At 56.7% G+C, this 23,528-nt stretch overlaps 1 protein-coding gene across 4 annotated transcripts in view; it reads left to right on the top strand.

Moving 5' to 3' along the window:
• The window catches only part of MAEA (macrophage erythroblast attacher, E3 ubiquitin ligase), a 28,857-nt gene extending 5,698 nt beyond the window's left edge, over nt 1-23,159 (top strand). The window contains exons 2-11 of one of the 4 annotated variants that reach the window (XR_013991745.1): nt 8,103-8,285; nt 10,243-10,446; nt 13,845-13,967; nt 14,604-14,717; nt 17,471-17,547; nt 18,298-18,406; nt 21,043-21,176; nt 22,025-22,220; nt 22,366-22,512; nt 22,724-23,159. Coding sequence is in view for 2 of the 4 variants with exons in the window: in XM_081026362.1 (XP_080882488.1) it covers nt 8,103-8,285; nt 10,243-10,446; nt 13,845-13,967; nt 14,604-14,717; nt 17,471-17,547; nt 18,298-18,406; nt 21,043-21,176; nt 22,025-22,220; nt 22,366-22,461 (1,236 nt within the window). In the remaining 2 variants the exon portion in view is untranslated. Of the gene's footprint in view, nt 1-8,102; nt 8,286-10,242; nt 10,447-13,844; nt 13,968-14,603; nt 14,718-17,470; nt 17,548-18,297; nt 18,407-21,042; nt 21,177-22,024; nt 22,221-22,365 lie in introns of all 4 variants that reach the window. The other 3 variants (XR_013991744.1, XM_081026362.1, XM_081026363.1) reach the window with 3 other exon arrangements.
• Nucleotides 23,160-23,528: the final 369 nt, after the last annotated feature.

Genomic DNA, 23,528 nt, shown 5'->3' with positions numbered 1-23,528 from the left:
GCATGTGCAAACTGAGCAGTGCCTGGCCTTGACCTGCCTGCCCCAGACCCACTGCTTAGCAGCCAGCCAGCCTATCTGAGGTGAGAAGGCGTCCTCCTGCCACTTAACTTGTTCAGGGTTTGTCCAAACTTTGGAGGTGTTCTTGACTCCTGTGTTTCCCAGATCTTTCTGCAATCACCTCTTGGTCAACGATGGCTGCTGGGGCTCCAGGCATCACATCCATGAGCAGTGGGAAGGAGGGAGGGGAAGGGAGAAGGTGCCAGCTCCCTTCATGGTGCCTCCCAGAAGTGTTAATCCAAAATTTATGCTTAAGCTCAGAGGCCAGAGCTTAGGGTTGGCCATTTCTATCTTCAAAGGGACCTTAAAAAGCAGTCCCATGGTGTGCTTCTTGCTGCCTGGCCCTGAAGGATTGAGGTGGGGCTCCTACTGCGCCCTGTGCCTTCCCCTTCATTTTACTCTTCACTCAGTCGCCGTCTGGGAGACCAGCCTCCGTCTGTCGTCTCTCTGCGTTTTTCTCAGACACCCCCACGAGGATGTGCTCCTCTGCAAAAGGGCTGTGCTTGGCCGCACCCTGCACCTCTGAGTGTCGGGCCGCAGCAAGCACGGCAGACGGCTGCCGGCTAAGCGAGTTTCCCCTGTCTGCTTGAGAGTTCCTGAAACGCTTGTCTCTCACCTGGTCCAGGTGCTGCGTTCCAGCATGCCGTCCAGGCACAGCCCTCGGTGTGGCAGCCTTCTGAGAGACCCTTTCACCCCCGCCTCTAGCCTGTGTGCCCTTGCAGTCGCAGGGGCGAAAAACGTTTCCCTTCCCTTCTAGGTTTTTGGCTGGCCTAGTAGTTAAATTAACAATAAACAGGTTAACTGGAGAAAAACCGATTTAATTTTGTACAAATGGGAGCCCATACAAATAGACTCTAATGACCAAAGCAGGCAGCTTTTATACGTTTTCGACAACCAGTAAACCTATGAAGAATTGATGTGTGGGGTTGGGGCAGTAAATTAGTGACAAAGAAACAAGGTTTGTTTATACAGACTTCTCCGCCCTGGATTCCCTGTCTCAGGTGAGAAAATGTCTCACCTCCCAGTGCAGCAGGGGCACCTTTCACACGGGACACTGACCTCCTAGTTTCAGGAGGACAGAGGGGGCCAGAGTGTCCTCCCTGTACTGCGGTTTCTTAAGTGATTTCAATTCAAAATACTCGGGATGCCAGTGGCCCATTTTGGGGCGGCCTTTCTGCTCCCCTGGCAGTGCTGCCCCAGCTCCCGCCCTCTCCTGTGAGAACTGGTTGGCAGAATTCCAGCCCTGCCCACGCTCATGGCCTCGCGCTTATGACCGGGAGGGCTCGTCTGCGCCCTGCCTCTCTGTTCACGTGTGTGACTGCCCTGTCCGTGATTTGGAGGTGGACACAGGTCATTCCCTTGTACTTGACGGCAAATGGGAGCCGGCCGCCCCCTGCTCTCCTGAGTGGCTTCTCCGCTGGGTTTGCCCCTTGCTCCCTGGCAGTGCTCTGGCCAGGGCCTCCAGGTGCCCTGCAGAGCCCCTGACGGTGTCTTGGATCTTGTCGCCACCTCTCAAACCTGCCTGCCCCTCCTCAAACATGGTCCTGTTTGGTTCCCAGAGTGCCCCTCACCAGGTTCCTCCCAAGCTCGCAGCCACTGCTCATCCTCTCTCTGACCCCTCCTGACTATGACCTTTCTCTGTCTGAGTGACCTTGTGTGGTCTCATGTGCTGTGAACACCATACGTACTGATGCCCTCCCCAGCCCCAGAACCCGGATCCAGGAGCGTGCCGGACACCCTCATGCGATCCCAGTAAGGCATTGCAGCCCTTCCGGTCTCCCCCGCCCCCACCCCACTCCCACCTGCCCTTTTGTCCCAGTTGGCTCAGGCTAAAACCCTGGAGTCAGCCTTGCCCTCTGTTCTCACAGCTCACATCCCGCATCGGTACATGCTCCTCACTCGAGCTTCAGAATAAATACAGAATCCGACTGCGTCTTACTGCTGCCTGCTGCCACCGGGCCCGAAACCACTATCCCCCTGTCTGGGCTGCTGAAGAAGTCTGCTAACTAGTCCCCTGCTCCTGTCCCCTACCCTGCCTGTGCCCACCAGCTCACTAGACGGCTCCTCTGTCCTGGGAGCTTCTGGTCTTCCTTGGGGTAAAGACCAGAGTAGTTAGAGTGGCCCCCATGCCCCTCCTGACCTGGCTTCCTGCGCCCCCTCCAGCACTCCCCTTATCTCCATGCCCTTGGGCACTTAGCCACAGCGGTTTCCCTGCTTCTAAAGACATGCCAGCATGGAGGGGCCTCAGAGCCTTTGCACTTTTTGTTTGGCCCAGAATCCTTCCCTCCAGATATCCACATGGCTTGTTCCCTCACCTGCTCTGGTCTTTGCTCAGGTGCCGGCCTTCTCAGTGCGCTCACCTCATTTAACCTGGAAATCCCACCATCCCCCTCATCTGGCCTGTCTTTCTCCTCAGCTGTCACTTCCACCTGATATACTGTATTTTGCCTCTTTGCCACTACTCACTGGGATTATAAGCTGTGGAGGCAGACAAGAAATAATTCTTCAATTAACACGTGAACTATTAAATATTACTTTATCAATTCTGTCCAAACAGTAAGAACTGAAGCAGAAGTATATGTAGCTATTAGAATGGATGGGACATAATGTGTTTATGTACACAAGAAACACAAGCCAACTAACTGGGAAGTGATTACAATTAATAAGAAAGGTCAACATGGTAACTGGACAAATGATAAATTCACAAAAATCAGTCACTTTTGTGTATACCAGCAACAACCAGCTAAAGCACGTCATGGCAAAATACCCATTCACAGTAACCTAACAAAACAAGTAAAATAGCAGCGTTAGCCCTCCCAGGGCGGGTGGACACTGGAGGAGACGTGGTTTCTCAGTAAAGGCCTGAAGGAAGGCTGGCATCAGCAGGGACTGGTGTGTTTCTGTCTGAAAATCCCAGTGACAACTCGAACGATACCAGAAGGTGCTGCTTGTTATAGCAAGGGAAGCAGCAAGGGTACCAGAAGATACTTCTTCTCATTTATAACGAGAGAAGCGGTGAGGAGGGCTGGACCCTGCTTGACACTAGAGTCCGGTGTGAAACTGCTACAGTAAGAACCTTCTTGCCAAACTGCTGGCTCCATTTATGTATTTCACTTAAAAAGTGAGAAAGTGAGTTGTGCCGGCGTGATGTATTCAAATGGACACTGGTGCCCACTGGCGGGCTGTTGTGTTTGGTCAGTGGGCCTTCTCCACCACGGGGGGCATGGCCCGGGCCCCCCCCACACGGGCGCAGGGTGGGCTGCTGCCGCCTTCCCTGCACATCCCAAGAGCTACGAAGCATCCGGTTTTCTCGGGTGGACCAGTGGCATGATGGCATTTCTCAGGTCACCGGCAGGTTGCAGGTGAGACTGCCGTGCGAGCTGAGGAGGGTGTGGTGGTGCGGACACCTTCTCCCCACCTTGAGCTTCGTCAGCCACCTTGTGAAGTCAAGGGCTCTGTCATCACGTCCTCCAGAAGTGGCCAGAACTGTGCCATTTTTCCAGAGGCCTGTTTAAAACGGGGGGTTTGAACCACCCCTGCTCTTGGTGAGCGTCCTGAGGGCTGTGTACGGTGCCTGCGGAAGATGGCTCAGGATAGCATGACCCCACTGTGCTCGTGGGACTGTCCCATGCCACACACCAGAACACGAGACAGGACTCCCAGGACGTACGGGATGCGTACTGCTATTCACGGCTCCAGCCAACACGTTAGCAGATGTCAGTGACTTTGTGATAAATGTTTAGAAACTTCTTCTGAGGTTTCTTAATTGTGAAAGATAAAAAGACTCATGCCATTGGGGAAATACTTCCTTCCTGTGCTGGTAAAATGGCTGAAAACATTGTGATGACAAATGAAAATGCATTTCTTTGTTAGCAAATACTGTGAGAAAACCCACAGCAAACATTGGAGAAGGGCTGGAGACACAAACGCTAAAGCAAGTGACACCGTGTGGGAGGATTGCTGGGGCGCTGGAGGAAAGGACAGATGTTTCGTACAAGTCTCAGTCTGTGGTGTTTGCCAGATTCTGTTTCAGTTAGGAAAACAGGAAGAATTACTTTTTGTGAGTCACTGAAGGGGAAAGATGTGCTGGAGGAAATATAATATCAGCTAGCTACATGGAGAAATCCTGTGATCTTAAAAGCTGTAATGCAACAAATACCAAGGGAAAATTGAGATGGATCCATACGAGTTTATCTGGCTTTGGTATAGCCAGATAAGAGAGAACTGGAATTTTAAAGCAAACTATAAATTTTTAAAGCCACCAAATACGAACCATGAAGAGCTGTTTCAAATTGATGAGAAAGATCCAAGACCTCTCTTCCTTATGGAGTGTTGGACAAGGGGCACAAATAGAAAATGTGTAGAAGGAAAAATGTGTTGAATTGAATCATATAAAGTTGCTATTTTGTACATTAAAAAACGATGACTGAACAGGTCTATAACATTTAAAGAGATTTGAAAAAATTTGCGTAAAGAAAAGCCCAAGACCAGATAGATGGCTTCACTGGTGAATGTTAAATGTTTGAAGAAGAATTAACACTGATACTTGACAAACTCTTCCAAAAAACAGAAGAGGAAGGAACATTTCTCAACTCCTTTTATGAGGTCAGTGTCACCCTGATACCAGAGCCACTCAAAGATACTGCAGGAAAACTACAGACCTGTATTCCATACGAAGGAGTATAGGTGCTGAAATCCTCAGAAAAATGCTAGAAAGCAATCCGACAACATAGGAAAAGGAGTATGTACTGTGACTGAGTGGGATGACCGCAAGAATGCAAGGTTGGTTCAACGTGCAAACACCAGTGTAACACCATGTTACTAGTATGAAGGACAAAAACTTCATCCTCAATAGACCCAGAAAAAAAAGCATGTGACAAAATTCAACACCATTTCATGATAAAAATACTCAACACACCATGAATAGCAGAGAACTTCCTCAACCTGGTAAAGGAAACACACAGTTAACACATATGCTTAGTGGTGACAGACTGAAAACTTCCCCCTAAGATTAGCAAAAAGACCAGGGTGTCCACTCTCACCACTGTTATTCAGCATTGTCCTGGAGGTTCTAATCAGGGCAGTTAGGCAAGAAAAAGAAATAAGAGGCTTTCAGATTGAAATGGAAGAAGTAGAACTATTTGCAGATGAAATGCTGTTGTGTGTGGAAAATCCTAAGGAATGTACACACACACAAACCTATTACAACAAACAGACTAGTGCAGCAAGATTGCAGCATACGAGATCAGTATATAAATAAGATGTATTTCTATACCTTAGAAATGAACAAAGAATCCAAGAAAACAATCTTATTTATCATAGCACCGAAAATAACAAAGCCCTTAGGAATATGACTGTGAAGACAGCAGTACTTCCCGAGTGGATCTATAGATTCAAACAATCTGTATGTAGACCATCGCTTGCTCTTTTGCAGAAATTGACAAGCCAACCCTAAAATTCATGTGGGAATGCGAGGGACAGAATGACCAAAACAGTGATCTGAGTACAACCAAGTACCAGAGACTGGGCGGCTTAGAAAGAACACATGTATTTCTCACAGTTCTGGAGGCTGGACGTCCAAGGTCAGGCTGCAACATGCTCCTGTTCTGGTGAGGTTTCTCTTCTGGGTCACAGGCTGCCTATCTCTGTCCTCACGTGGTGGAAGGAGTGAGAGAGCTCCGGTCCCCCGTTACGGGCACTGATCCATTCATGACTTCATCACCTCCCACAGGCGCCACCTCCAGATTCCCCCGCAGTGAGGTCAGTGCTCCAGCCGCATTGTGAGGGGCACGTTCGGGCCATTGCACCATGGAGCAGCAGCTCCCCACGCCCCCCTTCTCCCAGCCCCCGGCACCCACCATTCTACCCCATCTCTCTGAATTTGACTACTCGGGGGCCCTCACAGAAATGGGGTGGTACGGTGTGTGTCCTTATGTCTGGCTCACTTAGCAGAGTCCTCCAGGCTCACTGTGACGTGTCCGTCCTATGGCAGGATGGCCTTTTTCAGGCCAACTAACGTTCCACTGTGTGGAACGTTTCCTTTATCCTTCTGTGTACTGATGGACACTCGGCGGCTTCCCCGTTTTCGCTGCTGTGAACTGAGGTGTGTGATGCCTCTGAGACTCGGTGTCCACTTCTTCGGGCCTGCAGTGGGCAGCGTGGTGTGAACCGCACCGGTGCACTTCTACGGGGATGTAGAGAAATATCCAGTCGGCCCTTTGTGTCCCTGGGTTTCACATCCATGGGTTCAACCCACTGCCAATGGAAACTTTCACTCCGCGCTTGGGAATCCATGTATGCGGAGAGCAGACTTAAGTTAAAGGTGGATTTTCGACTGCGCGTTTTCAAGGGTCAACTCCATGTATACCTGGAAGTGGGATTGCTGGGTCATGTTAGCTTCTGAGGAACCTCCGGACTGTTCCCCACAGTGGCCGCACCGCTTTGCGTCCCGCCGACGGTTTATGAGGTTCCCTTTCCCCGCGGCCGCCAGCATGGGCCTGCCTTTTGAAAGTGGCGTCCTCCTGGACGCAAGGGGGGCCTCGCTATGGTTCTGCCTGCTGCTTCCCTCACAATGAGTGATGCTGAGCGTCTTTTCGTTTGCATGTTTCCATAGGAAATGTAGCAATGTCTATTCAAGTCCTGTGCCCATTTTTCACTCAGATTATTGGGGGATTTTGTGGGAGCTCTTTGTAAGTTCTGGATATTAACCCCCCTGTCAGTATGTGGTTTGTATATATTTTCTCCCGTTCCGAGTTTGCCAAAGGAAATTCTTGTTTCCTTTACTTCACAGAAGTTTTAAGTTTGATGTGGTCCCATTTCTCTACTTTTGATTTTTTTGCCTGCGCTTTTAGGAATATATTATTTTTCCCTTTTTTGGAATTCTTCCAAAGTCTATTAAATTTCTAGTCATGTTATCCATTTTATTTAGGCAATGTCGTTTTTCCTTTTAGGCTCACTGCATCTTTTTCTTGGCCTGACTGTGTGTATCTTTCATTGGCTCTCTCTTTGCTGCATGTCTTGTAACTCCCCTCATCTTACTGTGTGGGTTTCGAGTTTTTGTTTGGCTGAGGACTGTCCCTGAGTAACTTTCCTCGCCGAAAGAGTTTCTCTGGTATGAAACTCAGAGCCCTTCGCACCTGAGAGGGTCTTAATTTTGCCCTTGTTCTCAGATAGCAGTTTGGCCTGCTTTGGAATCTTCGGCATTTCTGAAAGTCCATTCTTGCACTTGGTAAAAGTCGTTTGGGGAGCGGCTAGTAAAGGAGCTGTGGGTGACCCGACAGGAGGGACAGGCAAGGAGCTGGCAGATGGCGGCGCGGCAGCAGAGGTGGGGTCCTGGAACTCAGCCCTGCCGAGCGTGTGGCCGGGCACAGACCCTGAGGGCCCAGGACAGGTTGAGTCCTCGCGTGGGCAGGGCGGCGGTCACTTGGAGGTGAGTCAAGTGGAAGTGTAGGGGCTGGCACAGGTCCAGGAGACGCTGAGGTGCCAGGGCGTGTCTGAGCTGTAAAGAGCGTCGACAGTGCTGGACACCCAGGGCATGCCAGCCGAGGTCTGTCTGCATATGGATTCTGGGCGCTCTCACCCACTGGCGATGTTGTGCCGTGGTCCTGTTACCTGTACCCCAAAAGGGCACCAGGTCCCGAGTTGGTTTCTTTCATCAAAAGATGAAAAAGTGCGATTTGACTACAGCCTCACAATATGACCTGGGACTGGATACCGGGACGGCCTGAAGAAGTTACGGCATCACCTGCTTCCTTTTTGGATGAAAGCTAGAGATGGATATGCCCGTCTGTGGAGCTGGCCTTGGCGTCTGTCCGTGTTCCGTCAGCCCTGCAGTCTGGGGACAGTACATCTTTGCGTGTCCCCTCGTGCAGGAACATGAGTGGCCTCCAGTCACATAGTGTTGTGTGGGTCTCAGTCAGGTGTTAGAGACGAAGAACCCTAAGACTTCTGCCTCTGAAAGTGGCACGCAGGAGGCTGGCTGGACTGCAGGGGGCAGGGGCACTCGTGCACGGTAGCCTGGGCCTCAGCACTCTTGTCTTTTCCAGGTGCCCTATGAAACACTGAACAAGCGCTTTCGAGCTGCTCAGAAGAACATCGACCGCGAGACGAGCCACGTCACCATGGTGGTGGCCGAGCTGGAGAAGACCCTGAGCAGCTGCCCTGCTGTGGACTCGGTGGTCAGCCTGCTGGACGGCGTAGTAGAGAAGCTTAGCGTCCTCAAGAGGAAGGTCGGTGCTGCTTCTGGGCCTCCGGGTCCTGAAAAGGGGGGCGTCTTCTCCGGGAGCTGTGACACGACCGGGGCCAGGTGGGCCTGAGGTAGAGAGGCTGGCTGTCACAGCAAGAGTGCAGGAGCGCTCTGCCAGGCACGCCTCCTTGCCACCTGCGCTGTGCAGCCCCAGGCCGGCTTCCAGCGCCATGTTCCTTTCCCCGTGTGGCCGGGCTGTCCTAGCTCCAAAGTGTCCCAGGCCCAGATCAGGGAGGCCAGGATAGGTAACAGACTGATTTATTATTTTTTAGAATTCCACCTCAAAACAGCACTTAGGGGTATAGCCAGGTCGCTCAGTTGGTTAGAGCGTGAGCTCTTAACAACAAGGTTGCTGGTTCGATCCCCACATGGGCCACTGTGAGCTGCGCCCTCCACAACTAGATTGAAACAATTACTTGGCTTGGAGCTGATGGGTTCTGGAAAAAACACACTTAAAATATATAAAAAGTTTAAAAATACAAACAAAAAACACAGCACTTAGGGTTTCTTGTTTCTGGGAATGGTAGATGGGACTTTTGGACTTATATGCCCACTGAGAATAACCCAAAAGTGTGATGAGAGATTTTAAAGCATCTACTGAAAGTATCAAAGAGCTCCTGATAAGAAAGGGATCCCCAGAGGTGGAGGGTAGGGGGCAGTGTGGGGAGGAGCTGCTGCTGCTTCCTTGGGGAGACCCTCCTGGGGCTTGATCATGGGACCCTGCACCAGTACCCCTGGGTGACGGTGCCCCCTAAGTAGACACCTCTGACAGCACTGCAGCCTTGCAGCCTGGTGGCAGTGGTCCAGGCAGAGTAAATGCATTCAGCCCTGTGCATCCGGTTATTGGAGCACAGCAACCAGCCCAGTCGGAGGTAAGCAGGTATACAAGACACCATGACTGAGACGCAGCAGAGACGATAGAAAGGGGTGTGCACAGACTTCAGGTACAGAAGTGATCCGATACCATAGTGGATTGTGTTTGAAGTGTAAGAGCTTGAAAATATCTACAGAGAACGGAACAGATGCACAGTGATTCAGGGTGGCTGGTTAGCTCAGTTGGTTAGAGCACGGTGCTGGTAGCACCCAGGTAGCCAGTTTGATCCCTGCATGGGCCACTGTGAGCTGCGCCCTCCTTGAAAAAAGAAAAAATGATTCAAGAGTTTACAAAAGGCAAACTTTGAGAATGAGAAAGTCAAATGTTTGTTTATAACAAACATTTTAACACTTCAGCATCAGATAGAGCTAACGTGAGAGTTTGTGAACTGGAAGGTAGGCCTGAAGAATTATCTAGAATGCAGCCCCGAGATACAAAGCTAAAGTATACAGAGTAAGACTGTAAAGGCTGAGAGCAGAGCTTGCCAGAATCCAGAAGGGGCAGGAGCAGAGACGGTTCCAGGAGGAGGACCAGTGGTTTTCAGAGCCGACGAGCTCACCAGTTCAGACCCTAGACAGGATAAGCAAACACAAACTCATAACATGTTCTCCTGAAACAAGAGGAGACAGATCTTAAAAGCAACTGGAGGAAAAAGACCATTTGTAAAGAGCAGCAGGGGTCCCGGCACCTGACTTCTGGGCAGTGGCTGCAAGGCAAAATAGTGGGGTGTGCGGGAGCAGACAGGGGCCGATCAGGGCCCGGGCCTGTGCTGGCCAGTGCCGTGCAGTGATGGGAGGTTGAGGTTCAGGTCCTCGGAGGCCCTGCCACACCTCAGGTGGCGGGCAGAGGCCGCTGCGCCAGGTGGCGCCGGTGTAGGCCATTGCTGTCTGTCTAGCTGTGTGAATTCTGTCACTGTCACGAACGATGGCTTCATTACCCAGAAGCTATAACAGACTGAGAGCTCGAGTGCCAGGCAGCGAGGCCGCAGGGGCCAGGGCAGGGGGGATGGGCAGCTGGGGCCGGCGGCCCGCCGTGCCCTGAGCCACACATGCTGTGTGCGTGTCAGGCGGTGGAGTCCGTGCAGGCGGAGGACGAGAGCGCCCAGCTGTGCAAGCGCCGGATCGAGCACCTGAAGGAGCACAGCAGCGACCAGCCTGCAGCCGCGGGGCTGTGGAAGCGGAAGCGCATGGACCGCATGATGGCGGAGCACCTGCTGCGCTGCGGCTACTACAACACGGCGGTGCGGCTGGCGCGCCAGAGCGGCATCGAGGTGGGTGCGCGGTTTCCAACGGGTCGGCCGCTGTGTGTCCTCGTGGGACCTTGTGCTCCACCCGCACCGTGGAAGCCAGGCCGTTGGGAGCCTCCGCAGGAGGGCTTCGGGGCCTGGCGGAAGTAGCGTTCGGTGACCTCACTGCCCCTCCTGGTCTTTACGGATCTGTCTTCTAGCCCTCGGGCCCCTGTAGCCGGGGTCACTGGCTCTGTACCGAGGCCAGCGTCCACCATGGTGGGGTGAGCGGTCAGAGCTGCCCCAACCAGAGCGTGTCCCTGCTCCCCTGACCCCATCTGTCTCTGTACAGATTTAAGGTGATGCCCATGTCCCACGTTAAGTAAAACAACCACATTTTGAAACGTTTGGTGGCAGTGCCTCTGCAGAGAGCAATGCCTTCGTGGTCCTCACATCCTGGGGGGACCCGCCTCAGCTGTTCCTCTGCCACGCACCTGGACCCTCTGAGACCACCGCCCTCCTGAGGGGCTCCTCCCTCGTCTCCTCAGTCAGTCCAGGCGCTGATGGCCTTGGGTACATGTGCACCCCACCACGACCCCATCCCTTTCACGTGTGTGAATGGGCCTCAGTCCTGGCAGCTCTGCACCCCACAGAAGATCCCCCATTCCCAGGAGGTGGCCTCGGGTCCCCCTTGTTGCTGAGCTCGTGCCCCCATGCAGGTACCCACAGGTCCTGGTCATGCATCCCGCCTTCCACTCCTGTCTGTCTTTGTCCTGGTCCCAGTCCCGGGCAGTGGCAGGAGTCCCTCAGCCCGTTAGTGTCCGTCCTCTGTGCTGCGTCGGGAGGCCCCCACGAGTATGAAGGGGCCTTCATACTCGTGCAGCAGATGGGGGCTTCTGCTTATGCCCCAGCCCTGGGCAGCGGGGCCCCCAATCCCAGTCAGGTCTCATGCCTGTCCACCTACGCTCCTCCCTGCACCTGTGAGGGCGTTGCTGAGTGTACCCTGAGCGCTGGGAAGCAGGGCTGCCTGCACCTCCTGGCCCCAGGGCACGTGACGGGGTTCTGTGAGGACCACATGTGCAGCAATGGGCAGGAAGGCTGGCAGTGTCATCCAGGAAACGGGGAGGCGAAGGAAGGGGAGGGTCCGGGCAGTGGGAGCACCATGTGCAGGGTGGGGAGACCGCGGGCCCCTGATGGAGACGGCCTGGGCAGGGCTGAGCAGAGGAGGGTTTGACGGCTCACGTGGCTGCTGTGTGAAGACCAGGGTACGAGGGCACCGGCGCTGCTGGGGTCCTGGAGCGAGTTGCTGCTGTGATCCAGCTTGGAGCTGCCGTGCTGTGGCCGGGGTCCTGGCCATCCTGTGTGGCCACTGCGGGTTTCCACGTAGAACCCCCAGCTTCACAGCACGCGCAGAAGTGAAGGGCGCTTCTAGAAGCAGATGCAGCAGGAGATGTGCTCATGCCCTCAGGGCAGGTCTCCCACAGGCCAGGGCACTCAACATGGAGGAGGTTGGCGTGTGGGGGTCGTTCATCAAAAGACACAATGAAGAGGGAGCACCAGGCCGTCGCAGACGTGGCTGAGTCCCACGTGCAGCCATGGAGGAGAGGCAGGCCGCTGGGCGGCAGCACATCCATCTGCGTGAGAAGTCACGGTGTGGGCATCTCCGTAGGGCAGGCTGACACCTGGTTTTCAGTTTCACTTTGTGGTGGACACCTTGGCTGCCCACCAGCCAGCTGGGTGACTCCCACAACGAAGGGTCATTGGCTGTCAAGCCATCAGCAGGAAAGAGAAAGATCTGGAAAGATCTGGCACTGTGTGGAGGGAGGGCACAAGTGAGTCGTGAGGTGCGGGCAGAAGAGGCCTCCTTGGGGGGTTTAGAGCAAAATTGAAAAAGGTGAAGACAGCAGAGAAAGGCGAACTCGAGCCTCATCTATGACCCCCAACATTTGCCTGTTGGTTCCAGAAAAAAGAGGGAAAATGGAGGGGCAACGGTGAGAGGATACCAGTGGCCCCTGAGGCGTTGCTCACCGTGCTCTGAGCAGGGTGCGTTCACCCCTCCCATTGGCTCTGATGGCCATCCTCAGGCTTGCTATCCAAACCCGTGTCGGGCCCTGCAGGCTGCGGACACCTGGCAGTGTCTGCCCGCGGCCTGCTCCTCCCCTCCCCCAGTGCTCGGGACCGTGGCCTGTCAGGTGCTGTACAGAGCCTGGAGTGCTGTCACTGCCAGTGCCGACCAGCGGGCACACCCCTGTGCCCAGTGCTCCTGTGCCCTTGTCGGCTGCCACAAGGTCCTTGTGGTCCTGCAGGAGACCCAGGCGAGGGCCCGTGTGGCCCCGGGTACAGTTGCATGCTAAGCTGTGGCTGCCACGTGATGGGCCTCTGATGCTGGTTTCCTCATTTATTCAACTTTCCCTGAATGCCGGTTTTCACTGCGGCTGCTTTAGCCCCGGAGCAGTTAACATGGATTCTCCGCTGTTGTTTTCCGGTAGAGAGAGCAGGTGCCTGAGTTTACAGGAAGCTTGTCTCTCGTCTGCTTTCACCAGAGTGACCCTGCGCTCTTTCTCCCGCCATAGCTTCTGCCGGAGCTTACCCGGCCCTGGTGCCTGGACACGGGAGTCCCACGGCTACCTCCTCACATGCTGTGCCACACAGACCCCGGGTGGACAGTGTGTCCTGCGCTTGGTAGTGCTGGCAGGCTGGGTGTGGGGCCTGAGACACACCATACTGGCCGCTGGCTGCAGGACCCCGCAGGCAGGGGTGTCTGTCTCTTCTCAAGATGCCAGGGCTTTTGCGTTGGACGTTCCTCCCGTCCATTCCAGAGGGAAGAGCAGGTTACCCTTGAAATTCCCGTTTTCTCCAAATGGCTCCCTCCTTCCTGATGGCCAAGCATTCCTCATCTCGCTCTGTGTGGCAAGGAGGCCTTTCTTGCGGGCTGTACCCCACCTCCTGCTGGGGCCTGTGCGCCCAGGGCACCACATGGAGCCCCCCAATGGCAGCAGCCGCGGGTTGAGTTGGTGGGGGGGGTGTCACTGCGGTGCCTGGTCCCGCTAGGATCCCCAGGGCTTGGCACACCTGCGCCACACAATCCGCGCCTTCTCAAAACTCTCAAGTTTACATAAATCCTCAGAGGAAAAAACAAAACAGAAAATGAGGGGATGGGTTGCTGGGGTTTCCAGGTTTTCCTGTGAAGGGTGAAATGGGGGCAGCCCCCAGGGTCTGCTGGGGGCTGCTGCCCTCCGCTGCACTTGGAAGCCGGTATCTAAATGTGGCACAGGCCTGGGTGGCCGTGCCCATCCCTCCGCGCCTGCGTGTCTGGCGCTTGACGCACTCCATGGGCCAGGGTGGGTTTCAGGCTGCTGGCAGGGGCCGAAGGGGTCTGGTGGGTTGTGGGGTGGAGCCCGGGGGTCCAGTGCTCTGAGCGCGCTCCGCTCCCTTCCCCCAAGGACTTAGTGAACATCGAGATGTTCCTGACGGCCAAAGAAGTGGAGGAGTCCCTGGAGAGGCGTGAGACGGCCACCTGCCTGGCCTGGTGCCACGACAACAAATCTCGACTGCGCAAGATGAAGGTGCGCTGGGGCCATGAGCCCAGGGCTCCGAGCCCGGGCTGGCAGGGGTGGCACCTGGGCGCAGGAGGGGCTCCTGGCGGGGCGGGGCGGGGCCTAAGGCTGCCACCCGCCCTAGGACCGGGCCCCTTTACCCGTTGGTTCACAGTTCTTTTGTTGTGGCCTTGGGCTGGGGTTGTTGTGTTTGGTGTGGGTTTGGGGTGATTTTGGTGGTGCACCTCCTTCTGCATTACGGTTTGGACCAGTGTTCTGAGCGTGAGTTCTGAGGGAGGAGGTGCCGACCGCGTGTAAGCAGCGTGGTAGCCACTGCTGGGGTGGAGCCCAGTCCTTCCCCCCGGCATCGTCACAGACTCGGGAGAGCCCTGTCCACCTGCAGGGCTGCAGAGGTCCAGGCTAGGAGACTGCTGCATCCAGCTTTCCTTGAGACCCACCGCAGCTTACAAAATAGACACTTAAACACAAGTTACAGGTGTTTTCACCCCAGGGGCTTCCAGAAATGTTTACCGTATATTAACCTCCCCGCCTCCGTTAGAAAACTTTGTTTTCTGTTTTCGAAACCGAGCACCTTTAACCCCTCCCTGGTTGAGTTTGTCGTGTGCACATAGTGAGCAGCCAAGGGTGACACTCTCTGCCACTCAGGGCCGTCACAGCGAGCATGACGTGAAGCCGGGACGGAAAAGTAGAGTGGCCAGTGGCTCCCCTAAAGAAAGTGAGGATCTTGGTATGGAAACCATGAAAGGAAAGCCAGAATTGGTACGTAACGCGCCCTCCTCTCCTGCTGCGGCCCACGGCCGTGTGGACCCCCAGCGGGAACTAGGTCGGAAGGAGAATGGGCTTCCCGTGGAGACAGGTTGTGTCTGCAGCCCCACTCCCTCCCAGACCCACGGCTGCTTTGTGAGGGCACACCCCCGCGGGCCGTGGGGACACGCGAGCTGGGCTGAAACCACCAATGGCTGTCGAACTTGAAAGAACATAGTCACCAAAGTGCACTTGGAAGGCGTCTCGATGGCACAGTGACGTGCTCCTAGAACACCCGCGGACAGGTCCGATTCCCCACCTGATGGCACAGCAGCAAGACTGCCCACTCAGGCGGGCTTGAAAGGTGCCCTGATGACAGCATCACACAAAATACAGATGGGTAGGTCAGGGTTCTCAGCTGCTGGACAGCTGTGTGCACAGGAGTGCACGCATGTGCTCGCACATGCGCTAGGGCGCCAGCGGGATCCTCAGATCCATCAGGAGACTAGAGGAGAAAAGAAGCTTTGAGATCCACGTTTCACGTAGCTAGAAGGCACTTTGGAAATAGTGCGTGTTCATGTTACTAGGTTGGTGCAAAAGTAGTTGTGATTTAAAAGGTTAAAAGTGATTGCAAAAACCGCAGTTACTTTTCCACCAACCTAATAGTATCTGTCGACTTGACTGGGATCTCTGCACCTGAGGACGTGCGCACAGGGAGCTGTGACGGAGCTGCGTGCCTGTGGGTGTGCCACACCTTTCACAGGTAGCACAGGCGTGGCCAGAGTCCGGTACCTGGCAGGGTCATCTGCAGCGGTGCTCACACTTGGAGTCTGAACACCCAGGTTCCAGTGTGTTTGTACCCCCCGTTAGTGGACTGCAGTCAGCCCCCAGCGCCGTCCGAGGGTTCTGTGCTTTAAGCGGAATGACATACAACAAAGCCAGTTGTCTTGCAGTGTGATTGACGTAAACAAAAGTCAAGTCCTCACGGCATCTCATCGGTGTTCTAATGAAATGTGGAACAAAAGACGGGACTCAGGACCTGCTATATTTGAAAGTTAGCCTCGTAGAACAAACAGCCATCATAAATAGTAGAGCACGTCAGTGTGAAAAGCTGTAACCTGGAGAACACCCCCAGGGGCTCCCCTGCTTTTAGTCAGGGCCCTGGGAGTAGGAGTGGCGGCCATGGGGCGCCCTGGAGGCCAGCGGGATCTCTCCCCACTGCTCTGGCATTTGAAAGGCCCTCATTCCTCCTGGTTTGTGCTACACCTGCCATTGGGCACACAGCACCTGCTCCACCCAGGTGCAGTCAGGCATGTGAGAGGTCGGAGGTGGGCAAGGGCAGGGGTCCCCCCTGGCTGCAAGCGCTGGGTCAGCGGCTCTGGACCTCTGCCTGGCTGGTCCCCAAGGTCTTGGCAGCATGTCAGCAGCCCCACCCTCATGTCCGTGGAGCGTTGCTGGAGCCTGGGGAGTCACTGCTGAGCTGCGTCATCTGTGGGCAGCTTGGAGGCTCCGGCGGGAGAAGTGCCTGCAGTCTGTAGACTTGAGTTTAAATTTCAGACGTTTGGACTTGGTGGGGACAGTCCCCGTTCCTCCATCCTGGGGCCTGGGTGCTGTGGAAGTCAAAATGACAAGGGGGGGGGGAAGAACCCTAAGATTCGTCTCTGTTCTAGTCCACATAGTTCTGTTTCTGGGTGGAAATAGTGTTTTCTGAAACCTTGTGGAAGGTATTATGGTTTAAGTTACTACTTTTGTGAAGTGATCCAGCTTTTCACCTTCTGTCACAAAAGTTACTTTGGCCTGCTTGCCCCTTACTCCCAGCCACAGGTTTTTCGCCCCAATTAGGTCGGTACCACTAAGACCTCCACGTTAGGTTTGGGTTCCATGCCGAGGACCCCGCTGGTGGTATGCTCCCTGAGCGGCCCTCGGGATCTCGTGTGCAGCTTTCCACTGACACCTTCCAGACACACAGCTGGACCGCGGTCCCCTGCTCTCACCCTCGGCCAATCCTGGGGCTTCGGACCAGCTCTCAGCACCTGCCCACTCTGCCTGGTCCCAGCCAGCAGCCCACCTCCCGGGTCTTTGAACTGGCCCTCCCTTCTGCCTGGCATGCCTCCCTGAGAGTCTGTGTGGCCCGTGACCCCGCCCAGTGCTGCCTGCTCCTGCCTTCTGCACGTCCCCCCACCAGGCGTGCGGGCCTCCGCGCAGCCCTGCCTCCCCCTACACCCAGGGGTCCCTGGCATGGGGGGACAGACAGATGAGCAGGTCGGGGGGGCGTGACTTTGATTCTGTGGTTCCGATGCCCGCGGAGGTGAAGCCACAGCAAGGCTGGTGACAGGAGGAGATGCCGCTGGGAGCAGGAAGCTGAGTGAGCACCGCCGTGCTTCCGACTTCACAGTAACAAGACTGGGGGACAGCCCCTCACACGGTCAGCTGCTGCACTCTGAGCTGCCAGCGGGGACTCGGGCCGCTCCTCACCCTCGGGTCACACCTGTCCGGCCAGCCCAGCTGTCCCCAGGGCATGGCCCTGCGGGTGGCTGTGGTGCCCCCCGCCACCCTAGCTGAGGCTTTACTAGGAGAGGCTGGGCCCCAGGCCAGCAGAGCCAGGGAGGTGTGGACGGTGGATTGCAGTCAGGGTCAGGCCCCAGATTTGCCTCCTGTGGCTCTGAGCTCCCGCAGCGGTGTGCGCAGTGTTGGGCCATCTGAGGGTCTGCGGGGGGTGTGGCTTCCCGGTGACACCGTCTCAGCCTTTGTCTGGTCTTCACCCTCAGAGCTGCCTGGAGTTCAGCCTCAGGATTCAGGAGTTCATTGAGCTCATCCGGCAGAACAAGAGATTGGACGCCGTGAGGTAGGGCATCGAGATGGGCGTGCGGTTCCCAGCGGAGGGTGGCGGCTGGGTCCCAAGATCTGGGTTCTGGGGAGGGAAACACGGGGCTGTCGGCGGGGCTTCCCTGCCTGGCAGGCCCTACCCAGGGATGGCCAACTTGCTTCTGTCTCTGGTACCAGCAGGAGGCGTGGGCTGTTTTCACTTGGGGAAGTGCCGTTAGCTCCATAGTTCAGGAGCGATTTGATGGGGCTGGTCCTCAGTCAGGTGTCCTTAGCCTGGGGGTTTCTGTCGTGGTCATCAGACAGAGCAGTGATGGTGCAGTGTCCAGGGCTTGCTGGGCCTGTCCTTGGGGCTGCAGTGACCTTAGCCTGGTGGTCCAAGCAGAAGGGCAGGGATGCTGGCCGTCACTCCTGAGCCTCGTGATGGCCCCATAGAGCCACCAGCTGGGCCAGTGGTGGTCTCCCGCCTGTCCAGCCTCAGGCAGAGGCAGCTCTGTGAGCGTGGGCATTGGGCTGCCGTGGGCCTGAGGTTCCTGCTGACTAACCCTTGTGCTTGAGCCGGGCGAGCGCTGTTACCACCGGTGTGCTCATCCTTTCTGACCCGTATCTGGCCTCCCAGGACGGTGCTGGCCACTGTGGGCGGCTCTGAGTGCAGAGGGGGCGGCTGAGACTGCTGAGACCCTGGCAGAGCTCGGCCCAGGCCCGAGTGTAGACGGAGCTCAGATTCTGAGAGATGGAGACACAGACTTAGATGAACCAACATGTTTTCTAGACACGCACGGAAACACTTCAGTCAGGCCGAAGGCAGCCAGCTGGACGAGGTCCGCCAGGTCATGGGCATGCTGGCCTTCCCGCCAGACACGCATATCTCCCCCTACAAGGTAACCACGCCTGTGGGCCCTGGGGCTGTGAGGGGACGGTCTGCAGTCACGGCCACACGCAGAGCATGACCAGCCTGCCAGGCAGCCCTTCCCGTGTATGCCGGTATTGCTGGTGAGAAATCAGGATCACAAGGGTCCTCGGTGTTGGGGCCTGGCAAGCACTGCGCCTCAGCCTACGTCTCTGGAGACCCCTGGGCCACAGCCAGGCAGGTGTAGCCTCTGCGTTTCTCCTGCTTTTCCTAGTCACGGCTCCTTCTGTCGTGGCCTTTCCCTGCCCTGTGCCAGGGCCACTTGGCACATCTGTGCTCAGTCCGTCCCGCAGTCGTGCGGCTTCGAGAACCAGCCCCCACGCTTTGTGGGGCCAGGCGATGGCCCCTTGTGAAGGGCAGGGCAGCCCGTGGGGTTCTTCCTGTGTCTCAAAATAACATCCCGTCCAACATCCACATCCGATGGCCTCCTTCACTCTTGTCTCCTCCCACAGGTCTCACGGTGGCTCTCCCGCCAGGGTGGCTGCTTAATAAAGGACTGGTCCCCTCGTCAGGTTGCTGGGCCACACCCTGTACGTTCTCTCCCTTTCACACCCCAGCAGTCTGAGGAGTTCAGATGCTGGAGTCCCACTGACTTCCTTTGGTGGACAACCCGGCTTGTAGCCATTTCTCGCGTGTCATGCTTGAGAAGCCAGCGGCACCCCTGCTTAGACAGCTCCAGCCAGGTTCTGTGAGTGCACGAGGCCAGGCTCCACCAGTGGCACGCGTTGCCGTCCCTCCAGTTTCAGTGACAGGTCGTCCTCTGCTCAGAGCCACCCACTAGCCCCCCGCGCACATTCCCACATGTCCTGAAGACAGGCCTGAGGCTGCTGCAGTCACGCGGAAGGTCCATCCACAGCAGTGCAGGCTCTTCTCGGCACGCACCCCCAGCACTTCCAGCTTCTGCCCAGCCACCCAGCCCCACAGTCGCTTCCACGTTGGGAGGTTTCGTCACACAGCACCCACTTCTGTACTCGCGTCTGTCTCCATCGTTCCAGCTGGTGTAACAGACGCCACAGACTGGGCTTGTGAAAGCACATGTCCATTTCTCACAGTCCTGGAGGCAGGAAGTGTGAGGTCAGGGGAGGGCCTCCTCTGGGCTGCAGACTCGTCCTGCGTCCTCACGTGGCGGAGCGCCCAGCTCAGCAGGCATTCTGTTACCGGCCCTGAGCCCATCCGTGGGGCTCCTGCCTCATGAGCAGGGCGCCTCCCAGAGGCCCCCCTCCCAGTGCCTTCACACAGAGTCTGTGGGGACAGACCTTCTGCTCCCCGGGCAGCGAGGTGTAGTCCTTCCTTGTGGGCGGCCCAGCCTTGTCTCTGGGCCTGGAGCTGCTGTCTGTTCAGGTTCCCTGCACCACCCCCAGCTGTGAATACACCTCCCGGGGCGCCCCGCCTCTAGTGTTGAGCTGCAGGCCTCCTGGAGGGCGCTGGCAGCTTCTCGCCTGGTGAGTCCACACCGTTCTGCATTGACGGGAGCTGTGTAGTGACTGAGTCACAGGTCACAGAGCCCCAGGAAGGGAGTCGAGACTCAGGTTTTGACTGGTGGCATCTTAAGTTTTTCATCCCTGCTCTGGAGATTTGTCAGAAACAGATGAAAGGCCGCTTGGCTCAGGAGGGTGTGGCGCCCGTCCCCTCCCTGGGAGGCCTGGCTGCGCTGCGTCGGAGGCAGGAGGACTGGGCGCAGCAAACCGCTGTGCCCACCCGGTGACAAACACAGCCCACGGAAATGGCATGTTAACTGTGAATGATGGCGGGAGAAATTCGGCAACCCAAAAGAAAAAGACCGAGGTACAGGCGGGAGAACCTAGGCTCTGAGGAAACAGGCAGTTTGAGGTATGGAGAACAGAATGAGCGCTGCCATAGCGCCGTGTCACGGAAACAAAGCCTGGAGGCTTGGAGGACCGCGCAGGACTGGAGCACTGGAAATGGGATGGAGCTGCCACACGAGAGAGCAGGGTCCCCACCCCCAAGATGGGGGGTCCCAGGCGGGTCTAAGTGGGTCACGCAAAAAACACGTGAAGCAGTGTCCAGAACGAGGCAGCCCCACCAGAGGCCTGAAGCAGAGGGTCTGGGGCTGTCACTTCCCAGAGCCCTCGGCCATGGCGCAACCGCCCACGGACCATGCTGGGTGAAAAGACTAAAACAGATTTTTAACTGAGTGACGTGTACCCTAAACTCGAGGGCCCTGAGGGGCTCGCACAGCACGGCCAGCAGCGCCCCCTCCCAGGACGGGCCTCTTGACCCCCTTGGCTTCTGTCTGTGCTTTCCAAACACACACACATCTTTGAGTGTAATCCTGGTGATTTTAGGGACAGACATTAAGCAGATTTAGTCTTCTTTCTCTTCTGGAATAAGTCTTTTCCACGTAAACCTCAGTGCCCTCAGCACGAGGTTCCAGAGCACGTGTGCTGGGCTGCCCTTCTGGCCCACTGGGTCCTGTCCATGTCACAAGGCCGCAGGGCATCCAGTGGCTGGGGGTCGCCTGTGTGCCACCTCTGGCTGGGAGGGGCAGTGCTCCGTTCTCTGCCTGTGACCCGCATGGAGCCAGTGTCGCGTCTGTTTGCTGCTGTGGCACCGGCGGCATTTTGAAGCCCCGCCCTTATCTTCCAGGACCTGCTGGACCCCGCCCGGTGGCGCATGCTGACCCAGCAGTTCCGGTATGACAACTACAGGCTGCACCAGCTGGGGAACAACTCTGTGTTCACCCTCACCCTGCAGGCCGGCCTCTCTGCGATCAAGACACCGTATCCTTCCAGCCCCCGTCGGGCGCGTGCCGTGACCCTGCGCCCCACAAGCAAGCGGGCGCTGCACGCACCCAAGGTCAGACCATGCTCTTCACTGTGTGCGGTGCCCTGGCTGACGCCGCCTGGTGCTGCTGGTAGACCAGCCGGCTAGACAGCGGGCATGCTCACCGTGTCACTGTAACACGAACGTTTGGGTGTCTTCCAGCAGCTGGGACTCGAGCCATTCAGAATACTGTTTCTGTGTGGTTCCCAAGAACCCTCTGGAATGTTGGTTGGTCTGAGCCCTTGCTGTCCCAGCCAGGTGTCTTCTCAAATGAGCTCACAGGTGGTCTCGTCTCTGGCAGGGCAGCCTGACACCAGCGTATGTGGGTAACTCTCAAATGCAGTGTGGCCCCCACCAGGACGCCCGGGCTGTTTGCCTCTTAGTCATCATGTAACGCTGGGCACAGGGCAGGCCTTGCCTGTGACGGGACTAGTGACTGTCCCAGGGCCGCTGCTGGAACCTGGCCAGGCCCAACCGAGAACCAGGGCCTGCGTGACCGCTCGAGAGGAGAGCTTGTTCTGTCGCTTGCAGCCTTCTCTGATGTCCTTGAGAACTGCCCAGGTCACAGGGCTCCCAGCTGTCCCACCTTGAGGACCGTGCATGGTGTGGGTGGGGTGTGTGTTCTCTGCTCTCCGAGTGTGGGAGGGGCCTGGGCTAGGGGCCCCTGGCCTCGTTTTGCTCAGGCTTCAGGCTGTTTTCCTGCCAGCGGCATTCTGCCTGGTGCCCATGTGGCAGTGAGTGGCTTCTGTGCCCCTTGCTCACCCTGGCCCGCCACTCCGTGACCCTTCCTTGACCCGAGGTACAGACAGTGCTACAAGGATGACGGCAGCTCCAGGAGCCCCGACTGCCCCGTGTGCAGCCGCTCCCTGAACAAGCTGGCACAGCCCCTGCCCATGGCGCACTGTGCCAACTCCCGCCTGGTCTGCAAGATCTCAGGCGATGTGATGAACGAGAATAACCCCCCCATGATGCTGCCCAACGGCTATGTCTACGGCTACAACGTGAGCGGGGTGGGGCGGGGTGGGCGGCGCCGCCGGGAGCGCCAGTCTGCTCAGTGCGGTGACGTGTCCCCGGATCCCCGGTGTGGCAGAGAGCTGCCTTATGTTGCGTCTGCTTCTCCTAACGCGCTCTGGTCTTGCCTTCCAGTCTCTGCTGTCGATCCGCCAAGACGATAAGGTGGTTTGCCCGAGAACCAAAGAGGTCTTCCACTTCTCACAGGCCGAGAAAGTGTACATCATGTAGGGCCCTCGCCCGCCGGCTCCGGCGCCTCTTGTCTCCTGCGACCAAAGATCCGTGAGCACCGATACACTCTCAGGATGGGAGGGGACGAGACTGAACAGTCTGTGCTTGCAACAGCCTTCTGCTGGGTGGGCTTGTAACCTGTCGACTGCTTCATGCTTCTGGGAAGGACTATCACCTTTGAAAGAGACTTGAGACTGACGTGACACCGAGGGGAGCTCTGGAACACCAGGAACAGGAGTGAGTGGCTTTTATGTTCTCACAGTTCCCTCCTTTTGCTGGAATAGGCCGGTCCTGCCGCCGTGGCCTGGAGAGCGGTGGCCGCGCCGGACTGCCCGGCAGCGACTGGCGGTGCACAAGGGACGCTGGGCTGGAGAGCTGCTGCCAAAACGCCCAGCCCCACGGCCCGCGGGCATCGCCACTGCCCCGTGGTTTGTGCCGCCTTCTCCTGCTTGAGAATGTACTCCTGTGGAGATCCACTGGACTGAGTTCCTGCGGAGGCCTTGCCGGGTGGTTCCGTAACTTTAGGTCTAAGTGCTATTCATTACAGTTGAAATAACCTCCGATGAGTTTTCGAATCAAGTGAACCGTTGTAGTTGGCACAACCCTATCGTAGAGGTTCGTATTCAGTGCATGTTGACGTGGATTAGCCAATAAACTGTAAATGTCAGACATGTTAATAAAGGGTTTTCTATTTCTGGTTTCTGTGTGAGGCTGAAGCTACCGCAGTTTTGACGCTCGTGGCTGTCCCTGCTCGCCCCTGGCCTTGTCCTCAGCGAGACCGTGGGGCCTGGTGGCCCCGAGCTGCGCCCCAGGACCCCTGCAGCCTCACAGCACCTGGTCACTGGGGGCCCACGGGGACCCGGTGGGCAGAGCGGGTGCCCAGCCAGGGGCGAGGCGCCCCATCCGCATGCTCCCATCCACCTGCCGGGCCACCAGCAGGGCCCTTCCCGTGCTCAGAGGGCTGCGTTTGGGGTGGGGCGGTGGCCTGGCCCCCTCCCCGCCGCAAGAAAGGCCTCATTTGAGCCTTCGTTCTGAGAAGATGCTTGGCAGGGACGGAGTGCCTCGAC

Source organism: Rhinolophus hipposideros, assembly GCF_964194185.1.
Source record: "Rhinolophus hipposideros genome assembly, chromosome: 1".
Taxonomy (NCBI): Eukaryota; Metazoa; Chordata; class Mammalia; order Chiroptera; family Rhinolophidae; genus Rhinolophus; species Rhinolophus hipposideros.
This window is presented reverse-complemented; position numbering and strand designations above follow the sequence as displayed.